General features: G+C 43.4%; 1 protein-coding gene across 21 annotated transcripts in view; it reads left to right on the top strand.

Annotated features, from left to right (window-relative positions):
- Window positions 1-21,345, top strand: part of ECT2L (epithelial cell transforming 2 like) — a 131,411-nt gene that overhangs the window by 81,353 nt on the left and 28,713 nt on the right. For 15 of the 21 annotated variants that reach the window (XR_016233672.1, XR_016233673.1, XR_016233674.1 and 12 more), the window contains exons 10-14: window positions 4,214-4,306; window positions 5,366-5,548; window positions 7,613-7,716; window positions 10,239-10,340; window positions 14,393-14,479. Coding sequence is in view for 17 of the 21 variants with exons in the window: in XM_070073501.2 (XP_069929602.2) it covers window positions 4,214-4,306; window positions 5,366-5,548; window positions 7,613-7,716; window positions 10,239-10,340; window positions 14,393-14,479 (569 nt within the window). In the remaining 4 variants the exon portion in view is untranslated. The remainder of the gene's footprint in view (window positions 1-4,213; window positions 4,307-5,365; window positions 5,549-7,612; window positions 7,717-10,238; window positions 10,341-14,392; window positions 14,480-21,345) is intronic. The other 6 variants (XM_070073505.2, XM_089332605.1, XM_070073507.2 and 3 more) reach the window with 2 other exon arrangements.

Here is a 21,345-nt window from a genome sequence, read left to right as displayed (position 1 = left end):
TCTCCTTTCCCACACACACACGGTGCCCTGGACCTTCTGAACACGTCCCGTGACTCTGAATTCTGCCTGTAGGCCGAGGACTCCCACATCTCTGCCCCCACCTCTGACGTCTGAGCTGCGGCCTCTTTGTGTAACTCCTCACTAGGATGCTTAGTTTGAGTGTCTAATAGACATCTTGACACACCTGGAACAAACTCTCTCCCCAAAACCAAACCTATTGTTTCCTCAGGATTCCTCTGCAACAATACCGTTGTTTACTTTGTTACCACAGGAATCAAAAATCTAAAACTTGTGGGGTTTTTTGGTCATCGTTTAACAATTTTAAACAGCTTAATGAGGTGTAATTGGCAGACAGTAAACCATACATCTTAGAGTGGACGAGTTTTGGCATAGGTGTGTGTATCTTGAGAAACCATAAAACAAGAAAGTGAACATATTTGTCACCCCCAAAGCCTTGTCACGGCACCTTACAGTTTCTCTGTCCTGCTTCTCCCCTCTTTCATCCTGAGGCCACCACTGTTCCACTCTCTCTCACTGTGTTTACATCTTGTGCATTTTCCTATACATGGAATTCCTTTTTTGCCTGCCTTCTGCAGTCAGAATGATATCAGCCTCATCTATTTGATTTGTGTATCAGAAACATTCCTTTTTACTGCTGGGAATCCTTGCATGTGCCGATAGGTCAACATTTTATCCATCCATTCACCTGTTGATAGATATTTGGGTACATTATAGTTTCTGGCTTTTATGAATAAAGCTGCCAGCACTCCAACACTTGGTGTGGTGAGTCTCCTAATTTTAGCCCTTCATGTGGGTGATGGCAGTCTCTCATGTGCTTTGTTTGCATTTTCCTAACGACCAGCAGTGCCGGGCATCTTCTCATGCACCCATTTGTCATTTATCTATCTTCCTTTGTCTCTCTTTAGAGTTTGATATTTTCTTTCTCTGACCACTTTGTTCAGAAAAATAGAGTTCTTAATTTTCATGAAGTCAAACTTATCAGGATTTTCTTCTTGATCATGCTGTTGGTATCATATCTAATAACTAATTTCAAATATTTTATAAAGATTTATTTATTTGAAAGTCAGAGTTATACAGAGAGAGAAGGAGAGATAGAGAGAGGTTTTCCATCCACTGATTCACTCCCCAGTTGGCTGCAATGGCCGGAGCGGAGCCAGGAACCAGGAGCTTCTTCCGGGTCTCCCACGCAGGTGCAGGGTCCCAAGGACTTGGGCCATCTTCTACCGCTTTCCCAGGCTATAACAGAGAGCTGGATTGGAAGTAGAGCAGCCAGGATTAGAACTGGCGCCCATATGGGATGCCTGTGCTTCAGACCAAGGCATTAACCCGCTGCGCCAGAGTGCTGGCCCCTTCTTACTTTTTTCTAAAGGAGTTACAGCCAAGTTTCGTATTTTAATTTGTTATCCATTTATTTTTTTCCAAAGAACTTTCATTTAAATAATACAAACTTCATGCATTTTGCAAGTACAACTTTAGTAATATAGTGATTCTTCCCCCATACCCATCCTCCAACCCATATTCCCACCCCTCCTTGTTCTCCCTCTCACATTCACAGTACCATTCTCCACTAAGATCTGTTTTCAATTAACTTTATACACAGAAGACCAACTCTAAACTAACTAAAGAGTTCAACAACTTGCATGCGTGCACACACAAACTGTTCCTCGACAGTTGAGACAAGGGCTGTTAAAGTCATTACATCTTGAAGTTAATTTCACTTTTTTTTTTTTAGAAACTTAATTAACTTTAAAGAAGCACCCAAGAATGATACATCTTTTGTGAGCACTTAGACATAATTATAATACAACTCTTTGAGGACAGAGGTCCTGAATGAGAAGTTAGTGCATAGTGACTCTTGATGTTAATTTAACAATTAACACTCCTTTATATGACACCAGTGTTCACCTGAGGCTCTTGATATGAGCTGTCTAGGCTATGGAAGTGTGTTGTTATTTTTGTGTGTGATTTACAAAGATTTGTTAGAGTCAAAGACCTCCAGCCAGAGCAGCATGGAGGGGGCCTTATGGAAGCCTTTTGAATCCACAAACTCCTTCAGTATTTAGATTAGGCCACAAGCAAAGTAGAAATTCTCTCCTCTCTTCAGAGAAAAGTTACCTCCTTCTTTGATCACTTTTTTCCACTGGGGTCTCACCCACAAAGGTCCTTCATGTAGACTTTTTTTTTTTTTGGCAACAGTGTCTTGGCTTTCCATGCCTGAAAGGCTCCTCTGGGCTTTTCAGCCAAACCAGAATGCCTTAAAAGCTGTTTCTGAGGTCAGAGTGCTACTTAAAGCAACTGTCATTCTATGAGTCTGCTGTGCGGACTGCTTCCCATATGGAGCATTCAGTCCTTTTTAATTCTTTATATTATTATTACCAGACACTTAATCCAATTTATATGATCATTTTGACACTTAAGATGGTATTTTTACCACCCAACTTAAGGGGTTTGGGTTCCCTGACAAGTTTTTGAACTGTATTCTTAGAAGTATTTCCATAGGAAAGTACATACTTCATATACTTCATAATTACAATTTTAGGAACATGGTGATTCTTCCTGCTGTGCCCACCCTCCCACCCATATCCATCCCCACTCCCACCCCTGTTCCTCTTCCCTGTCTTATTCTCACTCGTATTTTTTTACTAAGACCTATTTTCAATTAAATTTAGACACATATAATTAACTCTGTTAAGTAAAGAATTCAACAAATAGTATAAGAAAAAAAAACTGTTCCTCAACAGTCTAGACAAGAGCTGTTCAAGTCATCCCTTCTCAAAGTGTCAATTTCAATTTTACAGATTTCCTTTTAGGTGCTCTATCATCACAGGGCAGGTAGAACATATGGTATTAGTCCCTTTGGGACTGGCTTATTTCACTAAGTACAATGTTTGCCAGATCCATCCTCCTCATTGCAAATGACTGGATTTCATTTTTTATAGCTGCGTAAGTATTCCATAGTGTACATATCCCATAATTTCTTTATCCAGTCTTCAGTTGGACGGGTATTTGGGTTGATTCCATGTCTTAGCTATCGTGAACTGAGCTGAAATAAACACAGGGGTTCAGATAATTCTTTCATATGCTGATTTCATTTCTCTTGGGTAAATTCCCAGGAGTGGGATGGCTGGGTCACATGGTAGGTCTATATTCAGATTTCTGAGGTATCGCCAAACTATCTTCCATAGTGGCTTTACCAGTTTACATTCCCACTAACAGTGGATTAGGGTCCTTTTCCCCCACTTCCTCACCAGCATTTGTTTGTTGATTTCTGTATGAAACCATTCTAACTGGGGTGACGTGAAACCTCATTGTGGTTTTTTTTTTTTTTTTTTTTTTTTTTTTTGACAGGCAGAGTGGACAGTGAGAGAGAGAGACAGAGAGAAAGGTCTTCCTTTTGCCGTTGGATCACCCTCCAATGGCCGCCGCTGCAGCCGGCGCACCGCGCTGATCCGATGGCAGGAGCCAGGATCCAGGTGCTTTTCCTGGTCTCCCATGGGGTGCAGGGCCCAAGCACCTGGGCCATCCTCCACTGCACTCCCTGGCCATAGCAGAGAGCTGGCCTGGAAGAGGGGCAACCGGGACAGAATCCGGCGCCCCAACCGGGACTAGAACCCGGTGTGCCGGCGCCGCAAGGTGGAGGATTAGCCTATTGAGCCACGGCGCCGGCTTTCATTGTGGTTTTGATTAGCATTTTCCTGATGGCTAGTGATGGCACTAGTTTCACTCCTAGTAGTTCAATCTATGTATTCAATTCGGGTATTCAATCTATTTGCTATGTCATTGAGGAAGGGGTGAAATTAGTGCCGCATTATATGTTTGCCATTAATTCCATCCTGTTTCACTGTTTTAAATCTGTCTTCTACAAGAAAGACAACTTTGAGTTAAGCTATTTTGGAAAATCAATGTAGATTTTTCTCTGCCTTTGGGCTGAGTATTCTGTATTTGAAAATAGCCACCAAGTCCAACTCCATGCCCTCTTCCCCTACCCTGTTACATAGTCTTCATAGTAGCACTTCTGTAGCAGAGATGAACTGTAATGTGTTTATGAGCTGTTGAGTTGAGCAATTTGAATTGAAGATGACAACTAGCAGTGACCTTTCTTGGCCAGCTGCTTAGTACTCTTGTGTGCCATTGACCTGTTCCATGGCCAACCTTGTGAGTGAACTAATGCAAGTATTTTTTGACTGTGCAGAGGCAGGCACTGAAGTTCTTGCTCAGCTGTCTCAGCTGACTGGTACCTTCTTTACTGCCCCCACTGGGATTGCAACTGGCTCTTACCAACACAGTAAGTACACCTGGAACTGATCCCAAGCTCTAGCACATGCCCACTCCACAACCACTAAAAGACAAAAGCAGTTAATACACTGGTTCTTTCCCCCTCTATATGGGGACTTTTAAGTTTTTTTCACTTTTTAGAATAAAAGGATAAAGCAAGGGTGCAAGTTTAAGACACCTGACACCTGCATCTCATGTCAGAATACTTGAGTTCCATACCTGGTACTGATTTTTAACACTGGCTTCTATCTAGTGCTCACCCTGAGAGGCAGAGATGATGGCTCAAGTACTTGGGTTCTTGCCACCCATGAGGGAGACCTGGAGTGAGTTTTTGCTATGGACTTCAGACCCAGCCCAGCCTTGGCCATTGCAGGCATTTGGGGAGTGAGCCAGCAAATGGGAACTCCTGCTGTGTCACTGTCTCTGTCCTGTCTCTCGTTGCCTCTGAAATAATTTTTGAAAAGATAAAGCAGTACATTCTTACCTAGATGATTACTCTGCTTTCCCAGTACAAACACAAGAAGTATTTAATATTTGATTTTAAACATGGTTTATCTACCTTGTCTAAGGGTAGATAGCCATGTGAAAGGTTCAATAAGAGAGAGAGAGAGAGAGAGAGAGAGAGAGTGTCAGTCTTCCATCCACTGGTTCACTTCCCAGTTGGCTGCAATGGCTGGAGCTGAGCCAATCCGGAGCCAGGAGCTTCTTCCTGGTCTCCCACGCAGGTGCAGGTTTCCAAGGACTTGGGCCATCTTCTACTGCTTTCCCAGGCCACAGCAGAGAGCTGGATCAGAAGTGGAGCAGCTGGGGCTCAAACGGGTGCCCATATGGGATGCCAGCACTGCAGGCAGTGGCTTAACTCGCTATGCCACAGTGCCGACCCCTCAATATGTCCTTTCGAAGTTTCTAATTTTACCTTCGAATGCATACCATGGGGATTTATTTTAGTCCTCCAGCGAGAAAGGATGATGAACCTGCAATAAATACTGGGCTTTCATTGTGCTTTAAGAAGTACAGTTCTTGCATTGGAGTACAAGTGTGCAATGCTAAGAGGAGGCAATGATGTCAGTTCTCAGTGACTGGCTGGGAGCGCTGTGGGAAAGGCCACCGCCTGCCATCTACTTCAACGAAGTCAAGCTGCGCATGTGGTCCCGCATCACGGACTTCCTGGAAGACACCCTGACAGCGGTGAGGAAGCAGTTACGTCCTCTCTTCCAGGAGCTGCGGAAGAGCATCAGTGGCCGGATGATAGGTGAGAACTCTCAACCCCTCCGTCTGTGGCAGGTTAATTTTGAGGTATCGGCCTACACTTGAAAAAGTAACACTCAGCTAATGTTCATCATCAGCAAAACTTGATCCTCTGTTTTTCACATTTCCATTTCCTGTGAAATATAATGAATATCCACTCGAATAAGCATATTCATGTTCAAAGGCCAAAGCTGTTTTTTATTCCTTTAATCCCTGTCTTAACTGCTAGGCTACCTGCCCACCTAGACAGTAAGCAATTTAAGCACCCGAGTCCCACATCAGACTTCCTAGTTCTCTCTCCAGGGCTGGCTCCTCACTCCAGATTCCTGCTAACGCAGACCATGGAAAGTAACCAGTGACGGTGCGAGTAATGGAGTCCCCACCACCCACGTGGGAGATCTGGATTGGGATTTTGGCTTCTGGCTTTGGCCCAGCCCTGGCTATTGCAGCTCTCTGGGGAGTGAACCAGTAGATGGGAGGCTCCCCCACCTCTGTCTTTCTGCCTCTCAGAAAAATTAAAGTAACAGCTTTTGCTATCTTATTAATCCCTATGTCAGTCAACGGTACGCTTAGACAGAATCTGCTGTCAGCTCAGCCAGAGGGCATTGTCCTTTTCTCAGTACAATTTGCTTCAAAAGTAAAGCATATGCCACAGCACTCCTTCTCCAAAGTGCTCTGCCATTGATGTTCTGTTAATTTTCCATCTAAACGCCATCATTTGGTGATGGGCTCCGCAGTTCTTTGCTGAGTCTGTTGGACACCACTGATTCCCTGACCCCGGCCCCACCCCATTCACACACCCTATTCCCGTGATTGCATTTCTCACTTGAGAACCTTTTGGAAACAATGCAGTGTCTCTGCTTCAGATATTCACTTAAAGCAGTCTGTTCTTTAAAACGAAGAATCCCTCACCACCTAGGTACACAGGGAATTTTCTGCCCATCTGTAATCCCCTCTTCATTGTTCCCCTAGTATCTCCCGTCTGACTAAGGTACCCTATCTCCTCAGGCATTGTGTGTCTTTATCTCCCCTCAGTTCCACTGCCTGGCCGCCGCCTGTAATGTCTCTCTACAGACTCCACATTAGAGCAGTCACACACAAGTGTGCACGCAGGCATCTTGCCTGTCTTTACACAAATGCCTCCCTAACAGGGATTTATCTTCTTGGTTGGTTTTATTTTTCCTTTTAGGAGATGTTCAACCAATATTGGAAAATAGTTACAATGCTATAAACAGGGAGAAATAATTTCTCCTGGTCCTTTCATAAATATCAAGGACTAGAGAAAAGTAGAAGGGTAAACTTACAAAGATAGAGGGATTTTCCTATGATGTAAGTAGGCGATGAAAAGTTCATGGAAGACCAGTGTTTGTAGACAAATGCGTGCTATACAGCACTATGTAAAAAGTCAGAAGGTGTTGGTGTATGCATGTTGTAATGTATGTCCTGTGGACTTAAAATGTTGACTTTTTAAAAGATTTGCTTATTTGAAAGAGTAAGAGAGAATCTTCCATCGAAGGGTTCACTCCTCAGATGTTTGCAATGCAATGTCCAGCACTGGGCCAGGCCAAAGCCAGGAGCTTCTTCCAAGTCTCCCACATGGGTGGCAGGTGCCCATGTACTTGGGCCGTCGTCTTCTTTTCTCAGGCTATTAGCAGAGAGCTGGATATAGACGTCAGCATCACAGGTGGTGGCTTTCCTTCCAGGCCCAACGTTTATGTTTTTGAGAACAGAGATAAAGGATGGTATAGAGGGAATTTTGGTGGGATTGACAATCTAACCTTTACACTTAAAGGGTAATGTGTCATGTGTTCCCTCTTTATTGTCCAATTTACAGATGTCATTCAGTCTCACTTTTGTAGGGTGAGTACTTTATTCATGTTGCCTATTTATATTGCATTATCCCATGTTGGGTTTTCTCATAGTAGAAACCCTCATAGCTGAATAGAAGTCTTACTCCTATTCTTTGCATTTTTGTCCACTGAAAAGCAGCAGTGAGGACTGAGTTGTTTGCTTTTCAGTAGCACCTCTTACTAAACTAATTCCCAGGCCTGTGGCCCTGTGTTCACAGGGCAGTTTCTGTCCGACACTGCGGGTCTGACCAACATTGTGAATAACCAAGAAGTTGCAAGAGCTCTGGCAGAGGGATTGGTGGAATTGTCGAAAGCAGATTCTGTAAGTGTTTCTTTGGAGAAAGCAAACTGTGAAAACCCTAACATTAAATAAATGTTTTTAACCAGTTTGTTCCTGGGGGAGTATACTTTCTCACAGAAACTTAACCTATTTATAAAAACAGCCACTAACAGACTCTGGACCAAAGATATACTATGAGGGGGTCTTCAAAGCATTCATGAAAAATGTGTATTATTTAAAAACTATAGATTTAAAAAATGTTTTGCACCACGATAAATTTGTCTTTTATTTCACTTTTCCATGAATTTTTTGAAACAGCCTCATATCAAATTCATAAAACACACAAGTAGGAAAATCTAGGTGATTTAGAGTTCACTACATTGTGCATTGTTTTCTGTTGTCGGTTGGACGTGCCTTCTTTAAAAACACATCTGGGGGTCCATTTTCTTATGTAAACATTATTCAACCGTGAGAAGTGACTGGTTTGAGGAGGGGAAAAAAGCAGTGTCATACCAGAAAAGAGACTAGATGAAAGAGAAAGGGTGAAGACCACAAAATTACAGAAAGAAGATCGGCACTTTGGCTGGGGCCAGGTGGTGGAGAAACCCAGTGAGCCATTTTCATCAGAAATGAATCTTCGATGCTGTCCCAAAGGTTCAGCAAACAGCAGAGAGGCCAGTCAACAGATCGACTCTCCTGTCCCCAAAGATGGCAGAAAGGTGTAGGAAAATGAGGTCTTCAGCTCTTCCTTTTGGGCAACTTGGGAATGTTAACCTACTCGGTGTTTCACTTATTAGATTGTCGTTACTCCAACTAAAATACCCGAGAGGAACCACTTAGGAAGAAGGTTTATTGGGGCTTAGGATTTTAGAGGATCCCCGTCAGCTCTGGCTGCTCCCTTAGGCATCGGGGGAGGCTGGAAGGTGGAGGACTGACCACCTGGTGAACCAGGAAGCAGATGTGGCAGCTAGTCCCAGCTAGCTTACAACCAACCCTCTCCCAAGAACCACCTACTGAGGACACAGCCCAGTGACCTCAAGCCCTCCCACTGGGCCCACCTCTTACATGCCATGTTCAATGAAATCTCTGCCCTAAACCATTAACCATTGGTGTTAGACCATGGAGAGAAAGCCCCTAGTGCATGGGCTCTGGGGGCATACCCAAACTATTATCCAAAGGGTAACACTTTGAGGCCTTTAGTTTACCAAGTAAAAATTCTCAAACCCCTCTTTCCCTGTAGTGATTCAATTTGTGGGTTAATTTGATGTGTTTGTGTGTGTGTGTGTGTGTGCTCGCGCGTGTGAGTGTGTGTGCATGTCTATACACACATACACACACTCTTTCTCTCCTTATTGCTGTATATTTGTTCCAGTTTTAGCCTGGCTTCTTGGGCCAGCACCAGACATCTGCAGGCTTAGCTGTATTATGTGGAGTCTGGGATGTCATGGTGAGCCATAAATTGCTGTTTCTCCCCAGCCTTCGAGCCAAAGGGCTGGGCAGCCTTGGCAAGCTTTGCTGATAAAATGAGCAGGGTAGTCACAGCGCTGACTCTGTGCTTTCTCCCAAAAACGCTCAAGAGTTACCAACCATGTTTGGTGTAGGCTCAGTGTAGTTATCCTCACCTAATTAAAAAAAAGTAAGATATAATTTTGATGGTGCTCAACCCATTGAAACCTGGGAGGGAGCCAAGTCAGGAGCCTCAGTGTGTTTTTCCCAGGAATTCTGCTGTGTAGCCCCTCTCCCAGACCCACTTCTTCCTCCTGAAAGATACCATCCCTCTGATCCCCTCTTGTTGTGTGGCCAAGAGGCTGATGTAAGACGTTTTATTTCTGAGGATCTTGGAAGACCCTCTCATGAGACTCGGGCCTCTGTATTGGCCTGTTTCTCATTGCTTTATAAGTACCCAGTCTTCACTATCTTATTAAATAAAAGAGGTATATTTAGATCATGGTTTTGGAGGCTGAAAGTCCAAGCAGCATAGCCCTAGCTCTGGCAAAGATGCCCCCCACCCCGCCGCCGCCAATGCATCATCTCAAGGCAATGTCAATGGCACCACAGCAGCCAGTGAACATGAGAGAGGGAAAGACCACACTGAGACAGGAAGCCAGAGAATGGCTGGGGCCAGACCTACCCTTTCTGTACAACCTGCTCATGAGAACTAACTTGGCAGACCCATGAGAACTGCCTGCACCCCTTTCAAGGACAGCCCCAGTGACCTCTCTTTATGTCCACCTCTTAACATGACCACACTGGGGACCAAGCTTTTAGCACTAGGACTTTTGGGGGCACAAACCACAACTGAATCATGGCAGCATCTTAACTGGGTTGTGACAAAAAGTTGAGGACCAGGAATACATATGGTAAGTGGCATATATGCTTAATGTGACAGCCCCCTTCATTGATTCTAACTGAATTAGAGATACTTCGCTGGATTTGTAAATTAATTAGGTGGGAAGTGGGAAATGGTACTAAAAATGTGTCCTGTTTTCTGCTGCGCTTTTGATGACCTGTATTTCAGAGGAATGTTTTCAGAAAAAATTTTTGGTGGTGGGGTGTATTTTCAGGACAACCCTTTGGAATTTTTGTCCTGTTTTTTGCTAAAGGAATGTAATAAGAAGAACAAAGATTCTGAAGGAAATGTCATATTGACAAAGTGTGACCCAAAGGTAATGTTCAGTTTATTGATGAAGGTAAAGTTGCTGCTGCATTTTTATACCATAGCTTCACTATAGTTAGACACACGCTGTGAATATGTAAACAACAATGTTAGTCTACCTGGAAAGTCAGGTTGTCAATAAGAACTTTATTTTATGTACTATTATGTTTTTCAAAAAGTGTTTTGTGGTTGCAATAGTATGAGCAACATGTAAGCCACTTAAAAACATAAACCGGGGTGGGTATGTGGATGAGCAGTTAGGACCCTAACTAAGACACATGTATCCTACTCTGGAGCACCTGGGTTTGTTGGCTCCTGACTCCAGCCTCCTGAAGGTAGCAAGGGATGCCATGAGTGGCTGGATGCTTGTCAATCATGTAGGAGACCTGGATGGGGTTCCTAGATCTCAGCCATGGCCCAGCTCAGTTCAGGCCATTGTGGGTATTGCTGAGTGAGCCAGCTGATGGCCTCTCTCTCTCTCTCTCTCCCCCCCCTCTCCCCTGACTCTCCCAACCCCCTGACTCCCAAACAAAGAAATAAAAATTTAAAAACGCATTGATTACACCAAGTTGATTTGAGAGACACCACTTGGTTGTGGGGAAAGGATTGGAGATCTGCATTTTGCTTGGCTACTTTTTCTGTTGAGTCCTGAGGTGATACAGATGCATCCTAGGACACTTTGGGTGGTAGGGGAGAGTGTGTGGAGCTAAGAATGGTTCTTTTTTCAAAGTTGAGATCCAAATTTAAGAAAGAAAAAAATGTGGGTTGGAAGCTAGTTCTTCAGGTGAAAATAATTTTTCCAGTGCTATATTTAGGATCTATACATTCTTAGGTCCATGACTTAATCAGGATGCAGAAAATGGTGAGAATCGTATTGTCATTGAAAGAGCTATATAGGGAGGAATGTCGTTATCAAACCATTTTATGCCTCTAGGAAAGTCACCTTCTTATTTTTAAAAGATTTATTTATTTGAAAGGCAGATTATTGAGAGAAGAAGAGACAGATATCTTCTTTCTGATGATCATTCACCAGATGGCTGCCATGACCAGAGCTGAGCCAAGCTGAAGCCAGGAGCTTCATCTGGGTCTCCCATGTGGGTGTCGGGGCCTCAAACACTTGGGGCATCTTCTGCTGCTTTTCCCTGGCCATTATCAGGGAGCTGGATTGGAAGTGGAGCAGCCAGGACAGGAACTGGGACCCATTTTGGATGTTGGGGCTGCAGGCAGTAGCTTTACCCACTATGCCACAACATTGGTCCCTCAAATCTTAAAAAAAAAAAAAAAAAATGTCAGATTTTCATTTGGTTCTTTCACCATTTAGTACTTAAGAGCTTGTACACAAAAACCATAAAACAAATTTGGGAGCCTGTGGATGAAAAAAATCACAACTTAAATAAACCTTAGGGTTGTGGTTTTTTTTTTTTTTAAGATTTATTTATTTGAAAGGCAGAATTACAGAGAGGCAGAGAGGCAGAGAGAGGGGGGTGAGGGGAAGGGGGGGGGGTCTTCCATCTGCTGGTTCACTCCCCAGATGGTTGCAATGGCCAGAGCTGTGCTGATCCAAAGCCAGGGGCTTCTTCCAGGTCTCCCATGTGGGTACAGGGGCCCAAGGACTTGGGGCATCTTCTACTGCTTTCCCAGGCCACAGCACAGAGCTGGATCAGAAGAGGAGCAGCCAGGATTTCAGGCGGCAGCTTTACCTGCTACACCACAGCACCAGCCCCATGGTTTATTTTTAAAACTGTAGAGTGGAAAGTTAACAGCTTCTCTGGAATAACTTTTAATTTTAAAAAGTGCATTCTCATTTTTATTTGAGAGAGAGCGAGCTTCTATTTGCTGGTTTACTCCCCCAAATGTTTGCAGTAGCCAGGGCTGGACCAGAACAAAGCCAGGAGTCAGCTGTTCCATCCAGGTCTCCCACTTGCGTGGCGGGGACCCAAGTGCTTCATGCATTAAGGGAGCTGGGGCAGAAGCAGAGCAGCCAGGACTCAAACTGGTGCTCCCGATGTGGATTGCTAGTGTTCCTGTAGGTAACAGGGCTTTGTGTCAAATCCATACTCTATACTTATATGCCTGTCTCTCTCTGTCTGTCAACATATCTACCTATCACTGTCTTCTTGCTGCCCCATCAGTAGTTACTCCTGCTTTCTCTGCCTGCAGTGTTTACACTGATTCCATGCAACCATGGCCATGGGTCTCAGCCAGAGCCATGTCTTTCTTAAGCTCTGCCTATCGTTTTCACGACTATTTCTGGCCTCTGATTCAGGCAGCAGAGTGTTTGCTGGGAAAAGCCTCAGCAATAAGTAGGACGTCTCTGGACAATGCAGCACCTATCTGTCCTCCTCCCTACAGGCAAGCTCCCACCCACTGTGTGCTGCTGCTTTTTTTTTTTTTTTTCTTATTTCTTTGACAGAGTTAGACAGTGAGAGAGAGACAGAAAGGTCTTCCTTTCGTTGGTTTACCCCGCAAATGGCTGCTACGGCCAGAGCTACGCCGATCTGAAGCCAGGAGCCAGGTGCTTCCTCCTGGTCTCCCATGCGGGTGCAGGAGCCAAGCACTCGGGCCATCCTCCACTGCCTTCCCAGGCCACAGCAGAGAGCTGGACTGGAAGAGGAGCAACTGGGACTAGAACCAGCGCCCATATGGGATGCCGGTGCTGCAGGCGGAGGATTAACCAAGTGAGCCACGGTGCTGGCTTTTGGTTTTTAAGATTTATCCATTTGTTTGAAAGTCAGTTACACAGGGAGAAGAAAAGGCAGAGATCTTCCAATTGCTGGTTCACTCCCCAGTTGGCCACAATGGCTGGAGCTGCACCGATCGGAAGCTAGGAGCTTCTTGCAAGTCTCCCACGTGGGTGCAGGGGCCCAAGGACTTGGGCCATCCTTACTGCTTTCCCAGGCCATAGCAGAGAGCTGGATCGGAAGTGGAGCAGCCAGGACTCAAACATGTGCCTATATGGGATGCCGACACTGTGGGCAGCAGCTTTACCCGCTACGCCACTGCTTATTTCTTATGGCCACCCTTTAGGTGGTACCTGGACAGAGCCAAAGTGAGGGTCCAACAGCCCCAAAAAATGCTCTTGTTTCCACCTCTGAATTATTTCCCCATAACAAAATCAGTAAAGCATAGCATATTATTCCAAATACAAGGCTCCCAAAATTCTAGCAACTCGATGTACAATGGAAAATGAGAGAGCTTGCCATATTTAGGGTCAAACTAACTTTCTATGCCAAATCAATTTCCTATTCACAAAGAGCAGTTTGCGTTTTATTTATTTATTGAAAGATAATTTATTTGAAAGAAAGATGAGAGAGAGGGAGAGAATGATCTTCAATCAACTGGTTCACTTTCCAAATGGCCACAATGGCCAGGGCTGGGCGAGGCTGATGCCAGGAGCTTCATCTAGGTCTCTCACCTGGGTGGCAGGAAGTCAGACACGTGGGCCACTTCTGCTGCTTGCCCAGGCCATTAGCAGGGAGCTGGGTCAGAAGTGGAGCAGCCAGGACACAAACTGGTACCCATATGGGGTGCCGGTGCTGCAGGTGGTGGCTTTACTTGCTATGCCACAGCACCAGCCCCTAGGAGGCCACGAACAAGGTCAGGTGAAGAAAGAATGAGCCGTATGTAAATGTGGAAGCAACAGGTCTAGAAGGTGTGTGTGACCTGTCAGTAACACACGTTCATTAGGTGAATGCGACAAAGGGCTGTGAGCCGCTATTTCTGGTGGCTGGATCAGAAGGCAACCTGATTAACCCCCACCCCCACCCCCACCCCAGCAAGGAGCGACCGAGCAGAGCCCAGAGGGCAGCCTGCTCCCAGGACTGCCTGGGACTCCCTGAGCCTGGGAGCAGCCCCTGCCTCTCGGGGGAAAGGCCGCTTCCTTGGATTTGGTTTCTCAAGGATAACCAAGTGTGAAAGAGACTAGAAGCTAATGGGGGGGGGGGGGCGGTGTAAACTATCACTTGAGAGGTATTATCTTTGTCAAGCATTTAATTCACTGTGTGTGGCAAGTTGTGATTGGGGCTCCCCTCCAAGTAATCAAAGCTTCCCTTTCTTCCTCAGGGTAGAGGTGTCACAGAAGACGGTGCTCGGGACGCGACACCCACTCTTGGCACAAGCGACCTGGATCTCGAGGTGCTGCTTAAGCTGGTGAGCTGAGATCATGCCATGGGAACTTCCCTCTGTGTGCTCCAGACGGGGAAGTTTCAGTCCATGGTTTTCCTTAGAAATTTCCCCTAGGGGGAAGACCAAGTACAGGTAAAATTGAGGAGAACCCAGCTGGTAGATTTCTCTTTTTACTCATTGGTTTGTTGGAAAGCAGAGACAGACAGCTTCCATCCACTGGGCCACTCCCCAGATTGCCTGCAGTGGCTGGGGCTGGGCCAGGCTAAAGCCAGGAACTGCAGACTCAGGGCTGGTCTCCCATGTGGGTAGCAGCGATCTAACTACACGAGCCATCACCGCTGCCTCCCAGGGTGTGTGCATTAGCAAGAAGGTGGCATCAGGAGCCTGAGCCGACACTCAAACCCAGCTAATCCACAATGGGCTGCAGTTGTGTCAGCTGGTAACTCAACCCCCAGGCCAGATACCCACCCCTAGACTGCTTTTGAAAAAGGCTTGGCTTGAAAAGCAATTGAGTCAGAAGGGTGGAGGCTGCAGCATCTTGAGAACAAAACCAAATCTGTGCTGCTCCATGATTTTCCCATGCGATACCAGGACATCATGTAAAGAAATGGCCATGGACAGAGGCTCGTGATCTCTCATTGATCTACCTTCTTGTGGCCCAAGATCAAAGGCTGAGTCTAACCAATGATATTCGGGCCTGTGTTTCTGCAAACAGGTGACTGACTGTCTGTGGAGGGAGCTATGGTCTGAGCAGAGGTTGGCCCTGATCTACAGTCATACGCAGCGTGTGTGCACTGTGTTGTGTTCTTCAGCTCTCATACACATTGATTGTCCATTTCATCCTCAGAATCCTGTAAGGTAGATATTGTATAGATGAAGAACTAGAGATAGAAAAGCTAAATGGCTCCTCCAAGGTCAGATAACAGGGAAATTGATATGAGTCTTAGAGCTCTGAGCTCAGACTCAAGACTCTTTTGCAGCTCTCACTACCCAGGGTATGTCCACCCACTGCAGACAGCACAGGCCAGGGGCCTCTGCCGCATGGACGGTCACTCACCCCTCAACCCACTGCCAGGAATCACCAAGAGGAATATATTTGCGCAGAGCAGTGAGCATATTTCATCTAACCAGGGGAATAATGTCCGACAGTGGTTTTATGAGCACAAAAGGTCTGACAGCTGGGACCTTAAGTCCCAGTAATAATAAATGATGGATAACACCAATTTTAACTACATATAAGTGCACATATAAATATAATGTAGGTTTATAAGGCAACTGCCAAGTGGGATGCAGATGTACTTTTAAACTCTTTAAGTATGTCTGGATGGGTGTTATATACAGACCATGTGTGCGACAGACAAATAATGGGTGGGCATTTGGTGCAGTGATTAAGGCACCATTTGGAGTACCCACATTCCATATCAGAGGCCTGGGTTTGAGTCTGGGCTCTGCTACTGATTCCAACTCTCTGCTAATGTGCATTCTGGGAGACAGCAGGTGATGGCTCTAGTCGTTAGGTGCCTGCCACCCAAGTGGGAGATCTATATTGAAATCGCTGCTCCTGCACGGATTTACGTTCCCATCAACAGTGTATTAGTTCCCCCTTCTCCACATCCTCACCAGCATTTTCTTTTTGTCTTTTTGTTAATAGCCATTCTAACTGGGGTGTGATGGCATTCCATCATGGTTTTTATTTCCCTTTTCCTGGTGATTTCATATACTTGTTGATCATTTGTGTATCTTCTTTTGAGATATGTCTACTCCAATCATCTGTCCAATTTTTTAAATGGATTTTTTGGGGAAGAAGGGCTGTTGAGTTCTTTAATCTCATCAGCTGAACAGCTTGTAAATATTTTCTCCATTCTCTTTCTGTTAAGAATTCCATTGGTATCGTGACAGGGATTGCATGGACTCTATAGATTATTTTGAGTAGTATGGATATTTAAAAATATTAGTTATTCAAAACCATGACCATGCGATGACTTTCCACTTTTTAGTGGGCTCTTCAAGTTTGTTTGTTTGTTTGTTTGTTTGTTTTTACCCCTATGTAGTAGTCATGGTGTACTTATCCCATAATTTCTTTATCCAGTTTTCAGTTGCTGGAGATTTGGGTTGATTCCATGTCTTAGCTATTGTGAATTGAACTGCAGCAAACATGAGGGTACAGATAATTATTTTTCTTTTTTATTTATTTTTTAAGGAATGCAAATTTCTTAAGTACAACTTTATATAGTTTTTTTCCTACCATAACAGCCCTCCCACCCACACTTCCACCCCTCCTCCTCCTCCCTCTCCCCTTGCCAATCCCATTCTCCATTAAGATTCATTTCAAATTAACTTTGTACACAGAAGACCAACTCTATACTAAGTAAGGATTTCAACAATTTGCGCACGTGCACACACACACACACACACACACAGTTTAAGGACTAGTTTTACAGTTAACTATAAATACAATTCATTGAGGACAGAGGTCCTGCATGGGGAGTTAGTGTACAGTGACCCCTGTTGTTAATTTAACAATGACCACCCGAGGCTCTTGATATGAGCTGCCTAGGTTGTGGAAGGCTTTTGAGTCTACAAACTATCAGTATTTGAACAAGGCCATAAGCAAAGTGGAAGTTCTCTCCTCCCTTTAGAGAAAAGTACATCTTTGTACTTCTTTACAATGGGATCTCACTCGGAGAGCTCCTTCATGTAGAATATTTTTTGCCACAGTGTCTTGGCTTTCCATGCCTGTAATGTTCTCTCGGGCTTTTCAGCCAGACAGGAAGCCTTAAGGGTTGATTCTGAGGTCAGAATGCTACTTAAAGCAATTGTCATTCTATGAGTCTGCTGTGTTTACTGCTTCCCATGTTGGAAGATTCTCTCCTTTTTAATTCTATCTATTATTATTACCAGGCACTTAATCCTATTTATATGTTCACTTTAACACTTAATCCTATCTATGTTCACTTTAACACTTAATATGATCAATTTAACAATTAAGATGGCTTTTTTTTACCACCAAGCTTAATGCAATTTGTTTTGAAAAGTTAATACCCTCAGAAGTAAGTCCATAGGAATGTATGCAGAACTATACAGCTTTACAGTTACAAAATTCCTCTCCCCTCTCTTATTTCCACTCTTATTTTTTAACTAAGATCTATTTTTAGTTCACTTTATACACATTTGATGAATTCTGTTAAGTAGAAAGTTCAACAAATAATATGGAAAAAAAAAGATGAATAAACAAAACAAAACTTTTCCTCAACAGTCAAGACCAGGGCAGCTCAAGTCAGCCCTTTTCAAAGTGTCAATTTCACTTCTACAGATTTCATTTTAGGTGCTCTATTAATTCGCACAGGTCAGGGAGAACATATGATATTTGTCCTTTTGGGACTGGCTTATTTCACCAACTGCAATTTTTTTAGATTCCTCCATTTTGTTGCAAATGACCGGATTTCATTTTCTAACTGCTGTGTAGTATCCCATAGTGTGCATATCTCATAATTTCTTTATCCAGTCTTCTGTTGATGGGTGGTTAAGTTGATTCCATGTCTTAGCTATTGTGAATTGAACTGCAATAAACATGGAGGTGCAGATAGCTTTTATTTGCCGATTTAATTTTCCCTGGATAAATTCTGAGGAGTGGGATGGCTGGGTCATATGGTAGGTCTATATTCAGATTTTTGAGGTATCTGCATACTGTCTTCTTCCACAGTGGATGCACCAGTTGGCATTCCCACCAACACTGGATTAAGGTACTTTTTCTCCTACATCCTCACCAGCATTTGTTGTTTGTTGATTTCTGTATGAAAGGTATTCTAGCTGGGGTGAGGTGAAACCTCATTGTAATTTTGATTTGCATTTCCCTGGTAGCTAGTGATCCTCAACATTTTTTCTTGTGTCTGTTGGCCATTTGGATTTCCTCTTATGAAAAATGTCTCTTTGAATCTGTTGTCCATATTTAACTGGGTTGTTTTCTTTGTTGTGGAGTTTCTTGATCTCTTTGTAGATTCTGGTTATTAATCCTTTATCAGTTGCATAGTTTGCAAATAATTTCTCCTATTCTGTTGGTTGTCTCTTCACTTTGCTGAGTGTTTATTTTGTAGTGCAGAAGCTTCTCAATTTGAAGTAATCGCATTTGTTAATTTTGGCTTTGACTGTCTGTGTCTCTTGGATCTTTTCCAAGAACTCTTTGCCTATGCCAATGTCTTGCAGGATTTCCCAATGTTCTGTAATAATTTAATGGTATTGGGTGAGAGAGTTAGGTCTTTAGTCCATTTTGAGTGGATTTTTGTATAACGTATATGGTAGGGGTCTTCATTCATAGTTTTGCGTATGGAGATCCAGTTTTTCCAGCACCATTTATTGAAGAGATTGTTCTTGCTCCAGGTATTGGTTTTAGCTCCTTGATTAAAGATAAGTTGGTTGTAGGTGGTTGGATTGATTTCTGGCAATGTGATTCTTTTCCATTGATCTATATCTTTTTTTTTTTTTTTTTACCATTACCAGGCTGTTTTGATTATAACTATCCTGTAGTATGTCTCATCTGATATTGTGCTGCCTCTAGCTATGTTTTTGTTGGATAAGATTGCTTTAGCTATTTGGAGTCTCCTGTGTTTCCATATGAATTTCAACAACATTTTTTCTATATCTGAGAAGAATGTCCTTGGTATTTTAATTGGTATCACATTGACTCTGTAAATTGCTTTTGGTAGTATGGACATTTTGATGATACTGATTCTTCCAATCATGGACATGGAATATTTTTCCATTTTTTTGTATCTTCTTCTGTTTCTTTCTTTAATTTTGTAATTCTCATTATAGAGATCTTTGACATCCTTAGTTAAATTTTATTCTCTAAGATTTTTTATTTTTTTTTTTGTAGCTACTGTGAATAGGATTGATCTTTGAAGTTCTTTCTCAGCCATAGCATTGTCTATGTATACAAACACTGTTGATTTTTATGTATTGACTTTATATCCAGCTACTTTACCAAGCTCTTCCATGAGTTCCAACAGTCTCTTAGTGGAGTCCTTTGGATCCCCTATATCTAGAATCATATCATCTGCAAATCATGCCATTTGCAAATACAAATCTTAATTTTTATTCCTTTGATTTCTTTTTCTTGCCTAATGGCCCTGGCTAAAATTTTCTAGGACTATATTGAATACCAATGCTGACAGTGGGTATCCTTGTCGGATTCCGGATCTCAATGGGAATGCTTCCAACTTTTCCCCATTCAATAGAAAGCTGGCCATGGGTTTGCCATAAATTGCCTTGATTGTGTTGAGGAATGTTCATTCTATACTCAATTTGCTTAGGGTTTTTATCATGAAAGGGTGCTGTATTTTATCAAATGCTTTCTCTGCATCTTTTGAGATAATCATATGTTTTTTGTTCTTCAATTTGACAATGTGATGTATCACATTGATTTTGCAAATGTTGAACCATCCCTGCATAACAGGGATAAATCCCACTTGGTCTGGGTGGATGATCTTTCTGATGTGTTGTTGGATTCGATTGGCTAGAATTTTGTTGAGGATTTTTGTGTCCATGTTCATCAGGGAAATTGGTCTGTAATTATCTTTCTCTGTTGTGTCTTTCTCAGGTTTAGCAATAAGGTGATTCTGGCTTCACAGAAAGAATTTGGCAGGGTTCGCTCCCTTTCAATTGTTTTGTATAGCTTGGGAAGACTTGGAGTTATTTCTTTAAATGTCTGGTAGAATTCAGCAATAAAGCCATCCAGTCCTGGGCTTTTCTGTGTTGGGAGGGTCTTTATTACTGATTGAATTTCTGTCTTGGTAATGGTCTGTTTAGGTTTTCAGTGTCTAAATGGCTCAATTTAGGTAGGTTGTCTGTGTCCAGGAATGTACCCATTTCTGCTAGGTACCCAGTTTGTTGGCATATAGCTCTTGTAATTTCTGATGATTCTTTTTGTTTCTGTGATTCTGTTGTTACATTTCCTTTTTAATCTCTGGTCATGTCTATTAGGAGTTCTATGTCCTTCAGTACTTGGATGTCCCTTTCTTTCTCCAAATTGGGGAAATTTTCTATTATTTCACTAAGAAGACATTCTTTTTTTTTTTTTTTTTTTTTTTTTTTTGACAGGCAGAGTGGACAGTGAGAGAGAGAGACAGAGAGAAAGGTCTTCCTTTGCTGTTGGTTCACCCTCCAATGGCCGCCGCGGCCGGCGCGCTGCGGCCGGCACACCGCGCTGATCCGATGGCAGGAGCCAGGTGCTTTTCCTGGTCTCCCATGGGGTGCAGGGCCCAAGCACCTGGGCCATCCTCCACTGCACTCCCTGGCCACAGCAGAGAGCTGGCCTGGAAGAGGGGCAACCGGGACAGAATCCGGTGCCCCAACCGGGACTAGAACCCGGTGTGCCGGCGCCGCTAGGCAGAGGATTAGCCTAGTGAGCCGCGGCGCCGGCCCCTAAGAAGACATTCTAATCTTTTCTCTCTTTCCATGCCTTCAGGATCTCCTCAACCCATATGTTGGGTCATTTGATAGTTTCCTATAGATTCCCAACAATGTTTTACCTTCTTAAATTCCTCTTCTTGACTTTGGTCTGACTGTATAATTTCCTATGCTTTGTCTTCTAAGTCATATATTCTTTGCTTCACTGAGTCTGTTGTTAAGGCCTTCCACTGCAGTTTTTATTTGTTCCATTGAATTCCTCATTCCCAAGATTTCATTTTGATATTTCTTTAAGATCTCAATTTTGTGGGTGAAATTTTCTTTCAGGTCATGTATGGATTCCATTAGTTTGTGGAATTTCTTCTGGTTACTTCCAAGTAATCCCACAATCAGTTTTTTGAGTTCCATTTCTTGCATTTCTTCAGTCTCATCATCTTCACATTCTAGTATTAAAGTGTTGTATTCTTTTGGGGTCATCATGTTGT

The sequence above is a fragment of the Oryctolagus cuniculus genome, chromosome 5, assembly GCF_051225735.1.
Source record: "Oryctolagus cuniculus isolate XC-2025 breed Fujian yellow rabbit chromosome 5, ASM5122573v1, whole genome shotgun sequence".
Lineage (NCBI taxonomy): Eukaryota > Metazoa > Chordata > Mammalia > Lagomorpha > Leporidae > Oryctolagus > Oryctolagus cuniculus.
Note: the sequence above shows the minus strand (reverse complement) of the source record. Positions and strands in the feature narration are given on the sequence as shown.